The following is an 18740-nucleotide window of genomic DNA, read 5'->3' on the forward strand; positions in this document are numbered from 1 at the left end:
CTTTATTTGGCTTTGGCAAAACAATCACCATAGATTCTGCCATAGTACTTTTAATACAACCTTTATTAAGTTGAAACTGATATAAATTTAGTAAATAGGGTAATAAAGAATTTTGAAATGTTTTATAGAATTCCACAGTAAAACCATCCCCACCTGGAGCGGATCCAACTCTAAGAGACTTCAATGCTGTTTCTAATTCTTTTAATGATATAGGTTCTTCTAAACTTCTTTTTATATGATCAGGAAGCTTTGGACCCTCAAGAAGATTTAAAAATTCCATACCTTTTTGAACTTTATCAATAGAAGACTCGGAAGAATACAACTCTTTGTAAAAAGCCAAAAATTGATTTAAAATGTTATTAGTTTGATTATGCATATTTCCTTTCTCATCTTTTATTGCACTTATTTTTATTCTTCTCTTTTTTGCTTTAAGATAATTTGCAAGTAAACTTCCTGCCTTATTAGATTTTCCATAATACAAGGTTTGCAGAGAAAACAAATCTTTCCTTGCCATTTTTGAAGAAATTTCATTATATTTGCCTTTAGCCTTTAATAAAGTTTGCAAATTTTCGTGATTCCAATCATCTATTAATTTGGATTCCAGCAATTTAATTTCTTTTTCCAAATCTGAAAATTGTTTAATAAGTTGTTTTTTAATATACGCAGAATAAGAAATAATATTACCTCTTATAGTAGCTTTAAATGCATCCCATAAGATTTCCGCATTAATATCTGCTGAGGTATTTATTTGGAAAAATTCCAAAATTTTTAACTTAATTTCTTCAAGAAAAGTTGAATCTGAAACCAATGTATTATCAAACCTCCATAATGATCTATTGTATTCATTATTATCTAGTGTAAGTGTAATCCACACTCCTCCATGATCAGACAAAGTAATTGGATCAATGGAAGCTTGTGTCACTTGTTGCACTATGGAATTTGATACCAATATGTAATCAATTCTTGAAAAAGATTTATGAACTGGTGAGCAAAAAGAGAACTCCTGATTATTAAAATGAAGAATACGCCATATATCTTTCAAATTACAAGTATTCACCAAATTATCTAACCCTAATGATTAAGTAGCAGGTTTTAAAACAAACCGAAGAAAATATTTCTTCACACGACATGTAATTAAAACTCTGGAATTCATTGCCGAAGAATGTGGTGAAGCATTAGGACCTAAACGTAGCTTTGAAAAAGTGGGATTTGAGCCCGGATTTGAATATCACTAGAGATGGAGCCCAGTGTTCATAGACACTGTATGCATATCATTAGAAAGAGTCTTTGAAAATTCCTCTGCACTACTAGTTTTATTTTTGTTTTTATGGCATCATCAGAGCCAACTGTAAAGACACAACATGATCCTGCCTATATGGTTCACTCTTGAGTGGCGAGTGAAATGTACATTATTTTGGAAGTGCACGTTAAGCCATTAAATTTTGGCTATTAAAAGATGGTAGCTTCAGAGGTTCCAAAGAGCTTGTCAGCAATGCTTTTACCATCATATTTTGGCATGTTGCCTCCAAAATCCGCTGGCAGGATATCAGGATTAATCTCTTGAAAAAAGGCTTCCAAGTCTTCTCCGTGGACAAAAACCTGTGGTAACATAAAATAAGCACACGTCTCAGAGATGTGGGTGTAACATTCAAGTTTCTTTATTTTTGATATACCGTTTATCATACAAGTATCTAAACGGTTAACAATAAAATATAAAAATTAAAAAAAAAACATAGCTAAGCTAAAAGGAGGGAAGCACTTATGCATTTATGTACATGATACGAAAGGGAAACAAGGGGAAAGAAGAGTTATTAAATACATCGAGATGAAAAATAAAAATAAAGGGAGGCAAAATGGGTGGGGAAATACAATTGGATATGGGGGGAGGGGTCACTTCAAAAGAAGTGTTTTGATTATCATTGAGGTTTTACGAGTTTGATTTTAAATTTATCTAATGAGTTTTCTAAGCGAAGATCAGCAGGAAGGAGGGCATTCCACAAAGCAGGAGCTGTAACAGAAAAATAGATGTGCGAGTGGTGTCGTAGAAGAGTTCTCTTATTGAGGGGGTAATGAGAAGATTTTGATTACTAGATCAAAGAGTCCTACAGGATGCATACGGAATTAAAAGTTTATCAATAAAAGCTGGTTGGTGAGAATGTTTTGTTTTGCTAATAAGTAGTAGTATTTTGTAAGTAAGACGAAGTGTGAAAATGGGCAGCCAGTGGGCTGTACGGAGGAGAGGAATAATGTGGTGAAATTTTTTTGCATGGTAGATTAGTTTCACCGTGGTGTTTTGTATTAATTGGACCCGACAAATTTCTTTCTGGGTTATGCCTTGGTAGAGAGCGTTACAGTAATCTAAGGTTGAAATGACATGGAAATGAATCAGTATACTGATTGATGGAGGATCGAGTAGTGAAGAAATAGAGAGGATGAGTCGTAGTTTGTGGAAGCATTTTTGTGTCACGGCACTGATTTGTTGGTGGAATGTAAGTTCTTTATCGAGGATAACACCAAGCTGTTAGGATGAGAGGACATAAGAGAAGTGGAAAGACAGTGGTCTAAGCTGAAAGGAGCGATAAAAATGGCTACAGACCTTTATGTGAAGAAAATAAATAAAAACAAGAGAAAAAGGAAGCCGATATGGTTCTCCAAACCAGTGGTGGAGAAAATAAAGGTGAAAGAGTTGGCGTTCGTGAAATATAAAAAAACCCAAGAAGAAGAGTGCAGAAAAGACTACAGGGTGAAACTGAAAGAAGCCAAGAGAGAGATATGTCTGGCGAAAGCACAGGCGGAAGAACAAATGGCTAAAAATGTAAAAAAGGGAGACAAAAATTTTTTCAGTTATATTAGTGAAAGGAGGAAGATGAAAAATGGAATTGCTAAACTAAAAGATGCTGAGAACCGATATGTGGAGAGTGATGAGGAAACAGCAAATGTGCTAAACAAATACAGTGGTACCTTGGTTTATGAGCATAATTCGTTCCAGAAGCATGCTCGTAATCCAAAGTACTCATATATCAAAGCAGAGTGTCCCACAGAAAATAGTGGCAACGTAGACAATTCGTTCCAGAACCCAAAAGGTGGCCCAGGGGACTGTACCTGTCGGGTGCCGGGTGCTGCAGCGCCGTCTCCTCTGTCCGCCTCCTTCATTCGTCATCTGCTGAAGAACTCTGCAGTGCCGCTTGGGAGGGATGCCTCTTCCGTCCGCTGGCCAGCCTTCCATGCCGGGTGCCTACAGCATGCTGGAGAGCCTCTATCTGAGCCTACGCAGCCGAGTGCCATCCCACCTGCAAGTTGCATATGACACGCACGTCGATGATTGACGTTGTTCATGATCATACGCAATGTGCAGGGGGACGGCACTCGGCTGCGTAGGCTCAGATAGAGGCTTTCCAGCATGCGGAAGCCACCCAATGTGGAAGGCTGGCCGGAGAACGGCAGAGGAATCCTTCTGAAGCGGCGCTTCCTGCAGTGTAAGTGCTCGTTTATCGGGGCAGTGCTCGGTTAGCGAGACGAAAGTTTGCTGAGTGCTTTGCTCATGTTACAAAACATTCGCAAACCGCGTTACTCGCAAATCGAGATTCCATTGTACTTTTGTTCTGTGTTCACAGAAGAAAATCCTGGAGAAGGACCGAGATTGTCTGGCAAAGTTACATGAAAAAATGGAGTATATTCTGTGCCGTTCATGGAGGAGAGTGTTTATGAGCAACTTGAAAAACAAAAGGTGGACAAAGCTATGGGACCAGACATGATCCATACCAGGATACTGAGGAAGCTCAGAGAGGTTCTGGCGGGTCCTATTAAAGACTTGTTCAACAAATCCCTGGAGACGGGAGTGGTTCCCGGGGATTGGAGGAGAGCGGATGAGGTCCCTATTCACAAAAGTGGTCACAGGGATGAAGCGGGAAATTACAGGCCGGTGAACATCACTTTGGTTGTTGGAAAAATAATAGAAGTTTTGACGAAAGAAAGGATAGTGTACTTCCTTAAATCTAATGGGTTACAGGATCCGAGGCAACATGGCTTTACAAAAGGTAAATCATGCCAAACGAACCTGATTGAATTTTTTGATTGGGTGACCGGAGAGCTGGATCGAGGCCATATGCTAGATGTAATTTACTTAAATTTCAGCAAAGCCTTTGATACGGTTCCTCATAGGAGGCACTTGAACAAACTTGAAGGGCTGAAGTTAGGACCCAAAGTGGTAAACTGGGTTAGAAACTGGCTGTCTGACAGATGCCAGAGGGTGGTGGTTAATGGAAGTTGCTCGGAGGAAGGAAAGGTGAGTAGTGGAGTCCCTCAGGGTTCGGTGCTGGGGCCAATATGTTTGTGAGTGACATTGCTGAAGGGTTAGAAAGAAAAGTGTGCTTTTTTGCAGATGATACCAAGATTTGTAACAGCGCTGGAGCGAGGAAGCTACGTCTACACGAGATGGAGGACAGGGGCCAACAGATGGAAGACAGGGGCCAACAGATGGAAGACAGGGGCCAACAGACGCCAAGGATGAAGGACCGCATAGATGATTCAAGCAAGCAGAGAGGGCGAAGACTGGCCGGTATCCCGGAAGAGAAGTACTGAACCACATCGAGGATTCAGACTTGAGACCAGAGAGAAAGCTGAAGAAGGGGAAATCTGCAGTCGTCGTGGGAGACTCAATCCTGAGAGAAGTGGACAGTCACGTAGCAGGAGGGAGAGAAGATCGGCTAGTGACTTGTCTCCCAGGAGCAAGAACGAAGGACATCACCGAAAGAATCGAGAGGATCCTGGACGGCGCAGAAACAGAAGAGACAGCAGTGATAATCCATGTGGGAACAAATGATGTCAACAGGAGAAATTACAGCAGGACTCTGCTAACTGAACAGTTCAAGATCTTAGGAAGGAAACTGAAGCTGAGGACACAGAAGATAGCATTCTCAGAGATTTTGCCAGTACCGAGGGCAGACGTGAAGAGGCAGACTGAGCTACAAGCAATAAACGCATGTTTGAGGAGATGGTGCAAAGAAGAAGGATTCCTTTTTGTGAGGAACTGGACAACTTTTTTGGGGAAGAACAAGCTCTTCAGGAGGGACGGACTACACCCGAGCACGGCAGGAACGAGGCTGCTAGCAAACAACGTCAAGAGAGGAATTGAGCAGGCTTTAAACTGAGAAGAAGGGGAAAGCCGACAGTCGACCTGACGTCGACGGTTCGGACAAGAGTATCCAAAGAAGATACTGAGCGGGAAAAATGCTGGGAACAAGCAAGAGACGAACAACAGAAACTGTTGACCAACAAGAGGGGCAAACAGATAAAATTAGAGGAACAGGAGAAATCGGAAAATCAGGTTGCAGACGAAAAGGATGCACCAAAAAATGAGGAAGAAAGGAACAGAAATCAGGGACTGGCGGCCCAAATAGGGGATGGCAAGAGGAGCAAAACAAATGAAAAACAAGCAGAGAAAAGAAAAGACCGAGACTTAAATTGTTTGTACGCAAATGCAAGGAGCCTAAAGTACAAAATAGGAGAGTTAGAAATCAAAGCCAAAAAAGAGGACCTAGACATCATTGGAATCACGGAAACATGGTGGAACGAGGATAACCAATGGGATGTAGTACTGCCAGGGTACAAACTCTATAGAAGAGACAGGACTCACAAGAAGGGTGGAGGAATAGCACTATACATAAAAGACACTATTCCCTCGTCCGCAGTGGATATAGAACCAAAGGCGGAAGGATTGGAGTCATTATGGGTTAAATTACCAGGAAAAAATGGTCTTGACATAAGATTGGGTCTATACTATCGTCCACCTGGACAAACGGAAGCAAACGACAAAGATCTGGCAGCAGAATTGAGGCGGGAAGGCAACAACAGGAATGTGACAGTAATGGGAGATTTTAACTACTCCGGGATAAACTGGAGTATTGGAAACTCCAACTGTGCAAGGGAAACAGAATTCTTAGAGGCTGTGAGGGACTGCTTTATGGATCAGCTTGTCAAGGAACCAACAAGAGGGAATGCCACTCTTGACCTAATCCTCAACGGACTAGGAGGACCTGCAAAGGAAGTGGAAATAGTAGGACCATTAGGAAACAGCGATCACATGATCCAGTACAAATTAGAAGTAGGTACAACAAAAGGGAAAAGAACCACAGCGACAATGTTCAACTTCTAGAAAGGGAACTATGATGCTATGAGAGCAATGGTAAGGAAAAAACTCAGAAAAAGCTCAAGAAAAACAGAAACCGTAGAGCAAGCCTGGTCTCTATTCAAGTGCACAGTGCAAGAAGCACAACATATGTACATCCCCAGATTTAGAAAAGGGTGCAAAAAAAAAACAACCGAGCAAAAGATCCCGCATGGATAAACGATGAGGTGAAGAAAGCGATAGGAGACAAGAAAAAATCATTCCGGAAATGGAAAAAAGACCAAACTGGGGAGAACTGGAAAAACATAGGAAAAGCCAAAAAGAGTGTCATCAAGTGGTTAGGAGAGCGATAAGAGAATACAAAGAGAGGCTGGCCAGGGAGACAAAAAACTTCAAATCGTTCTTCAGATATGTTAATGGGAAGCAACCGGCAAGAAAGGAAGTAGGACCTTTGGATTATGGAGACAGAACGGGAGTGATAAAGGGGGAAAAAGAGGTAGCCGACAGGTTAAACAAATTTTTCTCGTCAGTCTTCACAAGCGAGGACACATCCGGTGTACCAAAACCCAACGTAATCTTCCATGGAGACCAAGAAGAAAAACTGTCAACAATAGAGGTGAGCCATGAGGATGTCCTCCAACAGATAGATAGATTGAAAAGCGACAAATCACCAGGCCCGGATGGTATCCACCCTAGGGTACTAAAAGAACTAAGAAATGAGATAGCGGGAATACTCCAACGAGTTTGCAACCTTTCCTTGAAAACTGGAGAGATCCCGGTGGACTGGAAGATAGCAAATGTCACACCTATCTTTAAAAAGGGGTCAAGAGGAGACCCGGGAAACTATAGGCTGGTAAGTTTGACATCGGTTCCGGGCAAGATGGTAGAAGCAATGATAAAGGACAGCATCTGTGAGCACATCGAAAAAAATGGGCTGATGAAAGCGAGCCAACATGGCTTCTGCAAGGGAAGATCGTGCCAAACAAACTTACTGCACTTCTTTGAGGGGGTAAACAGTCAGTTGTACAAAGGGGAACCCGTAGACATCATTTACCTCGACTTCAAAAAGGCCTTTGACAAGGTACCCCATGAGCGGCTGCTTAGGAAGCTGTGGAACCACAGGGTGGAAGGGGACGTGCACAGATGGGTCAAACACTGGTTGGCAGGCAGAAGGCAGAGGGTTGGAGTGAAGGGTCACTACTCGGGCTGGAGGAAGGTCACGAGCGGAGTTCCGCAGGGATCTGTACTCGGACCGCTGCTGTTCAATGTATTTATAAATGACCTGGAAATGGGGACGAAATGTGAAGTTATCAAATTTGCGGATGACACTAAACTCTGTAGAAGGGTTAGAAATGCGGAAGAGTGTGAGGATCTACAAAGGGACCTAAACAAACTGGAGGAGTGGGTGAATAAATGGCAGATGGACTTCAATGTAGGGAAATGCAAGGTCATGCATATAGGGAGAAAGAACCCGATGTTCAGCTACCAAATGGGGGGCTTAGTATTAGAGGGAAGTAACCTTGAAAGAGATTTGGGTGTACTGGTGGACACAACAATGAAGTCAACAGCACAATGTGCAGCAGCCGCGAAGAAGGCAAACAGAATGTTGGGTATTATTAAGAAGGGTATTACGACCAGAACGAGAGAAGTCATCCTGCCATTGTATCGGGCAATGGTGCGCCCGCACCTGGAGTACTGTGTTCAGTATTGGTCACCGTACCTTAAGAAGGATATGGCAATACTTGAGAGGGTTCAGAGGAGAGCGACACGAATGATTAAGGGCATGGAAAACCTTTCATACACTGAAAGATTGGAGCTCTTCTCCCTGGAAAAGCGGAGACTCATAGGAGACATGATAGAGACCTACAAGATCATGAAGGGCATAGAGAGAGTAGAGAGGGACAGATTTTTCAAACTTTCAAAACATAAAAGAACAAGAGGGCATTCGGAAAAGTTGGAAGGAGACAGATTCAAAACGAATGCTAGGAAGTTTTTCTTTACCCAGCGTGTGGTGGCCACCTGGAATGCGCTTCCAGAGGATGTAATAGGACAGAGTACGGGACTGGAGTTCAAGAAAGGATTGGACAATTTCCTGCTGGAAAAAGGGATAGAGGGGTATAGATAAAGGGCTACTGCACAGGTCCTGGACTTGTTGGGCCACCGCGTGAGCGGACTGCTGAGCACGATGGACCTCGGGTCTGACCCAGTGGAGGCATTGCTTATGTTCTTATGTTAGTAGACACAGATGAGGGAGTGGAGAATATTAAAAAGGATCTGCAAAAGTTAGAGGAATGGTCTAATGCCTGGCAACTAAAATTCAATGCAAAGTAATGCAGAGTAATGCATTTGGGGATTAATAATTGGAAGGAACCGTATATGCTGGGAGCTGAGAAGCTGATATGCACGGATGGGGAGAAGGACCTTGGGATGATAGTGTCCGAAGATCTAAAGGCGAAAAAACAGTGTGACAAGGCGGTGGCTGCTGCCAGAAGGATGCTGGGCTGTATAAAGAGAGGTGTAGCCAGTAGAAGGAAGAAGGTGTTGATGCCCCTTGTTCAGGTCATTGGTGATGCCCCACTTGGAGTATTGTGTTCAGTTTTGGAGACCGTTATCGGTGAAGGACATAAGAAGACTTGAAGCGGTCCAGAGGAGGGCGACGAAAATGATAGGAGGCTTGCGCCAGAAGATGTATCAGGAGAGAATGGAAGCCCTGAATATGTATACCCTAGACAGGGGGAATATGATTCAGACGTTCAAATACATGAAGAGTATTAACGTAGAACAAAATCTTTTCCAGAGAAAGGAAAATGGTAAAACCAGAAGACATAATTTGAGGTTGAGGGGTAGCAGATTCAAGAGCAATGTTAGGAAATTCTACTTTACGGAGAGGGTGATGGATGCCTGGAATGCGCTTCAGAGAGAGGTGGTGGAGAGGAAAACGGTGACTGAGTTCAAAGAAGCATGGGATGAACACAGAGGATCTAGAATCAGAAAATAATATTAAATATTGAACTAAAGCCAATACTGGGCAGACTTGCACGGTCTGTGTCTGTATATGGCCGTTTGGGGGAGGATGGGCTGGAAAGGGCTTCAATGGCTGGGAGGGTATAGATGGGTTGGAGTAGGTTTTGACTGAGATTTTGGTAGTTGGAACCCAAGCACAGTACCAGGTAGAGCTTTGGATTCTTGCCCAGAAATAGCTAAGAAGAAAAAATTTAAATTGAATCAGGTTGGGCAGACTGGATGGAACATTCGGGTCTTTATCTCCCATCATCTACTATGTATGTTACTATATAATTTTGCTGTCTATTTGAATAGGAGTAGAATCAATGCTAATGGGAGCACAGAGATGTTCATCTTTAGAGCTAGGGAAGCAGACACCAGTAGTTTTGAGAATATTAAGAGTCAGTTTATTTTGTTGGAGCCAGGAACTGATTTTATCAAATTTGAGGTTGATCTCATTTATTTCTTCAGGGGATGTAAAGTTTAGTGGATGAAGTAATTGAATGTCGTCAGCATAGGTGAATACTATGAAGCCGATGGATTGGGCTAAGGTGAGGAGGGGTGTCAGGAAGATATTAAAAAGGGGAGAAAGCATTGAGTCCTAGGGGACCCCATAGGTTTGTGCAATCAGAGAAGAACTAGCGTTATTGAAGCTAACTCTGTAATTTTGATTATGAAGATAAGAGGAGAACCATTGTAGAGCAGTGTCTGATATACCAATAGATTCAAATCTGCAGAGAAGAAGGGAATGATCGATGGTGTCAAAAGCGAATGTAAGGTCTAAGGAGATTAGAATAGAAGATTTACGGAGGTCTTTGAAATAGAGAATTGAGGTAGTCAGACCGATGAGAGAGAGTTTGGTAAATGTCTTCGAAATCCAGTTTGGTAAGGATGAAAGGCATTGGTTTTTTTTTTTTTGCAAAGTTGGATAACTGGTTAAAGACCAATTTCTATGTTACTTTTGCTAGGAGAGGTAAGTTAGCGATGAGTCGGTAACATTCCTTGCAAGCCCATTAAAGATCAACTGGCCAACATTGAAAGTGATTTATGCAGGCAGGAGAAGCTGAATATTGGACCAACATCCACATAATTTTCAGATTCTGGCTTAAGGGTTCAGATCACCTTTTGATCCAGCTTCCTACAGCCCCCCCCCTCCTCCCTCCCCCCCCCCCCTGGAGCACATGTAGACAGCGATATAGTGAGGAAAGGAGGTGCCCAGGGAAGCAAAAGTGAAATAGATGAAAACTAATATGAAAAATTTAACTGCTTTGATGTACCATGGTAAGGCGTTATATCAAATCTCATGCACCCTGATATGTAAGGGGTGACATACACAGTCTTAGGGAGGGAGGGAAACAGCAGCTTAAGGAGCTGTGCTAAGGAATAGGGTTACCAGACATCTGGATTTCCATGGACTGGGGGGGGGGGGGATTAGGGCGATACAGGGTTGGGATGGGTGGAACTGGGCGGGCCTGGGGGTGGGTCTAGGGGGCCCAGATTTTCCAATTGAAAAATCTAGGTAACCCTACTGAGGAAGCTTCAAAGGAAATTAAACTTCCAGCCCTCCTTTTCATCAAGAGTATATGTTTCAAGCATGCTGGCTAGAGTATGTGTATGGGGGGGGGGGCACCTATTTTGGACTCAGATTCCCAAGCCCTGACAGATTAAAAAAACCCGTACCTCTCCTACTGCATACCAATCTTCGTCTGCAACGAGCAGCCTGACAGATGCACATTGTTACATCCTTCCTTCTTATGTAATTTCCTGTTTCCGCATAGGCAGAGTGTATGAGTAGGAAGATTGGCAGTGGCAGCAGAGGGAAGGGACCAGATCAGATCACCACGCCTGGGTGGGAGAGGGCAAGTGATCTTCTAACTAGGTGCCTGGCTACGCCCCTGAGGGTGGCATCAACGAATGTTATAATTTAGCAGAAAAGTGGGGGGCCACTTCTGTCTTTACTTATTGCTCTATCATGCACTCACCCTCTCCAACAGCTTGCTCTTCAGGAAAGGTTTGAGCACATTGTAGGTAGTGGTAAAGTACCAGGGCTGATGGATGAAGTGAACAGCCTTGAATCGAGCTGGAAACGAGTCCTGTGTGTGATAGAAACATGCCTTTTTAAAAGTTATGCTCAGCAGCAGTGAGCAGGGGGAAAGTGAAGTGTTGCTTGTACCATGTTGCTCTACTAAAGCATAGTGGAGCAACCTTTCTTACTATTTTTGGGATAAGATTGGGGTGGCTGTGTAGGTCCACTTAAATAGGTGAAGATAAACATTAACCCACAAAAAAATACAACTTTTTATTGGCCTAATTTAATACATTTTAGCCCAGATGGCACCTGAGGTCAGATGCCTAGATCGGCGTGCTTAGCCGATCTATGCGCCTAACTTAATTTTCTTTTTTTTTTTTTTTTTAAATATCTTTATTCGTTTTTACATTATGCAAACAAGTGTACAATAATTCAAGTCATACTATACATTCTTCACTTGAAACTCTACATTCATTTTATACCATAAACTATCTCCCCTCCCTCCCTTTCCATATATTACCCCTCATAATGTCATAAAACCCACCCATCCCTCCTCCCCCCTACATATATTTAATGGGGATAAATATAATTATTTATTTATTATAATACTCAATTAATGGTCTCCACACCTCTTTAAATTTCTTATAATAACCTCTCTTGATTGCCAATGTTTTTTCCATTTCATACACCTGACAAACCGAACTCCACCAGAAACAATAATTCAATCCTCTATAGTCTTTCCAGTTATGTGTTATATGTTGGATTGCAACTCCTGTTAAAATCATTAACAGTTTGTTATTATTCGATGAAATTTGACTTTTGGCCCTCATAGACATTCCAAACAAAACTGTGTCATATGATAGGGCCACAGGATTCTCTAACATACAATTTATTTGACCCCAGATCAATTTCCAAAAAGTATTAATAAAAGGACAATAAAATAATAAATGATCTAGAGTTCCAGCCTCAAGATGACAATGCCAACATCTATTAGACTTAGAGCAATCCAATTTTTGTAAGCGAACAGGGGTCCAGAGTGCTCTATGCAACAGGAAAAACCATGTTTGCCTCATAGACGCAGACATTGTACATCTTATCCTCCAAGACCAAATACGTGGCCATTGAGATGCATTAATTTGATGCTTAATCTCAATGCTCCAAATATCTTTAAGTACAGTCCTTGGTTTTTTATTTAAATATCCAGATAATGTTTTATACCACTGTGCGGCCTGGTGACCCATAAAATCTGCCTGGAAGCATAAGAATTCTAGAGTAAAATGAGTATTTAAAGACTTCCATTCAGGGAACCCTGCCTGAATAGCCTGCTTCAATTGCAACCACTTATAACTTTGTTTTTTATTAAGTCCAAATTTATGTTGCAATTGTGAAAACTCCAGCAGCTTACCATCATTAATAACATCATCTAAAGTACGTATTCCTGCTTCAATCCAATCCTTCCAGACAATCATAAAACCGCCTATTTGTATCTTGGAGTTCAGCCATATATTTTGACAAGTAGATTTTTGAATAGTAATAGGAGTTAAGTTGTTTACATACTTTAATGTTGTCCATGTGTCCATTAATATCCTATTGGTTTTCCTTATTCTAGGCATTTTAATGCTAAGCAGATGACGAAGCCTGATAGGAGACATGAGCTGCCACTCCAACCATAACCAATCTGGAAGCTTCTCCATGAGTTCTGGGAGGACCCAATACATACCTTGGCGCAATATATAGGATTGATGAAACCTATAAAAATTTGGAAAATTTACCCCTCCCTCCTCAATTGGTTTTTGTAAAGTCACTAGAGCAATTCTTACAGCTTTACCCAGCCAAATAAATTTACTAAGAATATTATTTAACTTTTTGTAAAAAGACCCCTGAAAAAAAACTGGTATCATTCCCATTTGATAACAAACCACAGGCAATATCATCATTTTGACAGTTTGAACTCTTCCCCACCAAGATAAATGTAAAGGATTCCATTGCTCACATAACTCTGTTACTTTTTGCAATAAACTTTTTTCATTCATTATAATTGTCTCATCAAGCGTGTTTTTTATCCATATACCTAAGTATTTTATTCCTTCTTCTTTCCAAATAAAAGGTAATGAGTCAAATAATCCTTTTGTGCAATGCACATTTAAAGGAAGAACTTCTGATTTAGTCCAATTTATTTTATATCCTGAAAACTTTCCAAATCTTTCAATCAAAACCAATAAATTTGGAATGGTTGTTTCCGGATTCCTCAAATGAAGTAATATATCATCCGCATATGCAGAAACTTTATATTCTTTATCTTTATGCGGTATACCCTGTATCTCCTCCTCTTGTTGAATAGCTAATAATAAGGGTTCAAGCACTATATCAAAAAGTAAAGGAGACAAAGGACATCCCTGTCTAACTCCCCTTTGCAATTTAAAACAATCAGAAAAATTATTATTGATATATAATCTAGCAACAGGAGAGCTATACAGAGTTTTAATCATTTGTATAAATCCCGAACCAATACCAAACCACTCCATGGCCTGATACATAAATGTCCATTCCACACGATCAAAAGCTTTCTCTGCATCTAGAGACACAGAAAAAGCCGGATCTCCAATTTCTTTTGTTAAATATAACATTTGCAATGCCAATCTGGTGTTATTAGAAGAGTGTCTCTGAGCAACAAACCCTGTTTGATGCATACCAACTATGTGAGGAAGAGCTTTTGCCAAACGCGTAGCCAAAAGTTTGGCTAATAATTTACCATCTACATTTATCAATGAAATAGGCCTGTAATTTGAAACCAACATGGGATCTTTATTTGGCTTCGGCAAAACAATAGTTAATGATTCTGCCATAGTGCCTGATATACAACCTTTCTTTAGTTGATTTTGATATAAATTTAATAAATGAGGTAAAAGAGTATTTTGAAATGCTTTATAAAACTCTACCGTAAAACCATCACCACCTGGAGCGGTCCCTACTCTAAGAGATTTCAATGCTGTTTGTAATTCTTGTAAAGATATTGGATTTTCCAAACTTCTTTTTATATGATCAGGAATCTTCGGACCTTCAATATTATTTAAAAACACTATACCATCTTTTTCTTTATTTAAATAAGACTCAGAAGAATACAGGTTTTTATAATAATTTAAAAACTGTTTTAAAATAGGACCAATCTGAAAATGAGTTTCACTTTTTTCATCTTTTATTGCATTCAATTTCATCTTTCTTTTTTTCACTTTAAGATAATTAGCCAATAATCTTCCCGCCTTATTTGAACTACCATAATACAAAGCTTGCTGACACATAATATTTTTTTTAGCCAAATTAGAAGAAATCTCATTATATTTATATTTTGCTTTTAATAAAGTTTGCAACGTAGAATTCTCCCACTTATTAATCAATTTTAATTCTAAATCTTTTATTTCGTGTTCCAGTTCCGTAAATTGCTTATTTAATTGTTTTTTAGAATAAGCTGAAAATGATATAATTTGCCCTCTCATCGTTGCTTTAAAAGCATCCCATATTATTTCTGTAGATATTTCCTCTGTAATATTATTTTGAAAATATTCATCCATTTTTAATTGAAATTCTTCACAAAATTTTGGATATGCAAGCAATGCATTATTAAATCTCCATACAGGCCTACCATTATCCGGGTCATTAAAATTTAAAGAAATCCACACTCCTCCATGATCTGATAAAATTATTGGTTCTATAGAGGCTTGTGTAACATCTTGTATTAGCCCATCAGAAACAAGAATATAATCAATTCTAGAAAAAGATTTATGAACATGTGAATAAAATGAAAAATCTCGATCATTAAAATGAAGAATTCTCCATATATCTTTTAAATTGCAAGAATTTATAAAATTATCCAACCCTAAAGATTTTAAAATTTTACTAGGTTTTTTATCCAATAAAGGGTCCACAACAGCATTAAAATCTCCTGCTACTATCAAATTATTAGCAGCCAGTGGTAAAATTATTGGTTGTAGAGTTTTAAAATATTCAATTTGATTCGAATTAGGTACGTACACATTAAATAGCGCCACAGTATTATTGCCCATACTCATGTTCACATGCACCCATCTTCCTAATTTATCTGCTTTCACCATATTAAATCCTGCTGAACATTTTTTATTTATTAAAATTGCTACCCCAGCTTTTTTCCCCACCGCCGGTGCAAAAAAGCAATCTCTCACCCAATTACCAATTAGCTTTTTTGATTCATCTCCATTAAGGTGAGTCTCCTGTATGAAATAGACATCCGCATTTTGTTTTTTTAAATATAGCAATACTTTTTTCCTTTTTATCGGGTGGTTGAGACCATTAACATTTATTGAAAAAATTTTTAAAGTCATTATATCAAATCAAAACAATAATCAATAATATTCTTCACATCAATATTATAACCTCTTTTCCCCTTTTTAAAATTATTATTAGAACCCATCCCCTCCCCTATACCCCTTCCCATATTCTTAATCCCCTCCCCCTCCCATCCCTCCCTTAAATTACTTGCCAACTTTGAAACGCACACCTTGACTAGGCAATAGATAAACTCCCCACAAGCTATATTTATAATTTTAAAACCATTAGCCAGATCATTATCATATTAAAATGAATATCATTTTATCACACAAGACTTCTTTATCAAGGATTACCTCTTTTTTTTTTTTTCCTTTCCTTTCCCCCATCTCTCATGAACCCTCCCTTCTCTACTCACTCATTTCCATTAAGATATTATTGAAATACATAAATAATCACACCAAATTTTAAAATTACATTCATCCAAACCACATCCATCTTTCATGTCAGATTACATCACATTCCCTCAAGTTAAATATCACTTTTAAATATTATTAAATATATAATGGAAATCTTTTTCCTATTCAAAAAGTCAATAAATTCCCCAAAACAACAATTTTTATCCCTTTAACATAACCCTCCTAACATTCCATACCCATTTCCACACTAGCATATTTGCTACCCTTTTAATTTCCACTCCATTCACAACATTCTCTTATATCATATGCTTTATATTATAACATCCAAACTTTCCTACATCCTTCGCTTTTACCAAAACTTCAAATTAATTTTTTTTTTTTTAATCTCCTCGTATATCCACCATTATTTATATTAAGTTCAGACCAATTTTTATCCCAAACAACAATATTATGACTCTTGTTGCATTAATAGATTTGCAATTTTAAAACTATAGTCCATACATAACAACAAATTTCCTTTTCTTGTAATAAGATGCTATATGTCTCATAAAGTCTCATTTCAAATCTCCTCTTGCTTGCAGATCCATATCAAATTCTATCCTCTCACACTACTGTTTATACATTCTCAGTCTCATCTTTTGATCCACCTTAAATCTCCTTTCCAATTGTTTTGCATAAAGATTTACAATGACCACAATTTCAAACTTGTGGTGCCAATCATAGATCCTTCACATTCTACATATACAAACCCTGTTCCTTTTTTTTTTTTTTTTTTGACCATTGTAGCTCTGTCATTTTTATTTTAAGGTCAGGTCAACTATATACCAGAACCATCTTCAAAAAATCCTCTGCTGCATTTAGAGAATTTCCATTACAATGTCTTATTCCATATATCACAGCTGACTTCCCCTTTTATGCAAATGAAAATTGTAAGGCTTACAAAGTCACAGTCTAACTCTCATCTTGTTTGCAGATCCATTCTATTTAATGTCCTCTTGCTTGTAGTTTATATCTTCTCAATACTATTTAGAACTTATTTCCTTCAATCTGTTTTGCACAATCCTCTATCGTTTCTCAGTCTGTCTGTCCAAACAGCAAGTCAGTACAATCCATCTTATTAACTTCTGTCCTTTAAAAGGTCTGTAATATTGCATCTCTTATGCTCTTGCAGGCTACATTCCATTTGCCTCATGACAAGATAGAATGTGGAATGTATTTGAAATCCAACTGCAGCCATGCCTTCAGAATCCTATTAACTCTTTTTTTTTCTTTTTTCTTCCTTTAACATAGAAATTTCCAAACAAAAATAAACATTTCAACCAAGAACACAAATACTTCCATCCAAGTCTCTATTAAGTAGCCATTGGTGATTCACACTGCTCCAAAAACTCCTTAAGTTTATCTGCAGTATCAAAATTCAAAGTTTTATTTTTATAAGTGACCCGCATAGTTGCCGGGTATATGAGCCCATATCTAGCTCCCAGACTTCTCAGCTGTGGTCTCAGGTCTAATAGCTGCTTTCTCTTTTGTGCCGTTGCTCTGGCAAAGTCAGGCACTATGTAAATCTTTGAATCCTGACACTTTAAGTTTTTATTATCTTTAGCTAATTTAATTATTTCAGCTACCTGTTGATATCTAAGTAGCTTAAAGATCAGTGGACGTGGTCCTTTTTGGCTGTTTGATAATCTCGTTGGGACCCTGTGTGCACGTTCTATTTCCAATGGAAACTTGTTTTGCATCGGGAGCACCTTGGGCAAAAAATTAATCAAAAATCCAATCGGATCCGACTTTTCAATTCCCTCCGGGACCCCAAGCACCCTTAAATTGCTCCTTCGTTCCCTATTGGACAAATCTTCCAGCTCCCTTTTCAGTGCTTCAATTTCCTTACTGTGTTCCATGTGCTTTATACTTTCCTCCTCACACTTTTCCACTCTTTTCTCAATTTGATCCACTTTCAATTCCATTGCTTGCAGTTTATTTGATAAACATACCACCTCTTCTTTCACTTCTTTTATATTTTTAGCGCATTCCAATACTATTTCCTTTACCGCCTGTATTTCCTTCATTATGTCTTTATTTTCTACATCCTCCGGCGGCAACGGAACTGACATCGGTGAAGCCGTATCAAGTTTCGATCGCTTCCCGCTTCCTGAGCTGCTCCCCGCCGCCAAATTTTTGTTTTGCTTTCCCGAAGCCATTATCCACCTCTACCTCACTTTTCAGAGTGAAATTTGAATTTTTTCTGGCTATGATCTCTGTCAAATAGCTTGTCTTCACAGAGCAACTCCACTACCCAGCCATTTAGTTCCGCTCCGCTCTTAATTAGTTCAATCGGTACTGTTAATTGAAAGCACCATTAAAAATTATTTTAAAAACAATTAATTACCTGGTAGGCGCTTAACTCAGTAGGTGCCAACTACTACACCAAGATGTCTAACATAAAGTAGGTGTGGTTAGGAGTGGATTTTTGGCATGGTTTAACGTAGGTGCGCTCATTTAGTCCAAGAAAATCCTGGCCCATATGGGAGTGCGCCTAAGGTTTCGACGTCTAAGACCACTTTGGCGCTGCTAACAAGTTTCTATAAATGGCGCCTAGCAAATGATTGACAACAGTGCTCAATGGCATATCTATGAGTTAGGCATCATTTATAGAATCAGAGTTTTCCCACCTAACATTAGGGTTTTACACTCCCTTTAGACATACGAAATGAGAATAAATCTATGCAGACATCACAAAGAAGAGATTAGCAATATCTTCATGGAAGAACATGTTTTGGGATTAGATCACTGTATCAATGGTCAGGATATAAAAAGTGAAATGCCTTACTATGTAAGACCATAAGACATAAGAACATAAGAAATG

At 39.3% G+C, this 18740-nt stretch overlaps 1 protein-coding gene across 1 annotated transcript in view; it reads right to left on the reverse strand.

Annotated features, from left to right (window-relative positions):
* Positions 1-419: 419 nt before the first annotated feature.
* Positions 420-18740, reverse strand: part of RLBP1 (retinaldehyde binding protein 1) — a 68684-nt gene continuing 50363 nt past the window's right edge. The window contains exons 9-10 of the mRNA XM_033921049.1: positions 11113-11223; positions 420-1599 (exon numbers count right to left, since the gene is read on the reverse strand). Coding sequence (XP_033776940.1) covers positions 1450-1599; positions 11113-11223 — 261 coding nt within the window. The 3' untranslated portion in view covers positions 420-1449. The remainder of the gene's footprint in view (positions 1600-11112; positions 11224-18740) is intronic.

The sequence above is a fragment of the Geotrypetes seraphini genome, chromosome 14 (genome assembly GCF_902459505.1).
Source record: "Geotrypetes seraphini chromosome 14, aGeoSer1.1, whole genome shotgun sequence".
In the NCBI taxonomy this organism is placed as follows: Eukaryota; Metazoa; Chordata; class Amphibia; order Gymnophiona; family Dermophiidae; genus Geotrypetes; species Geotrypetes seraphini.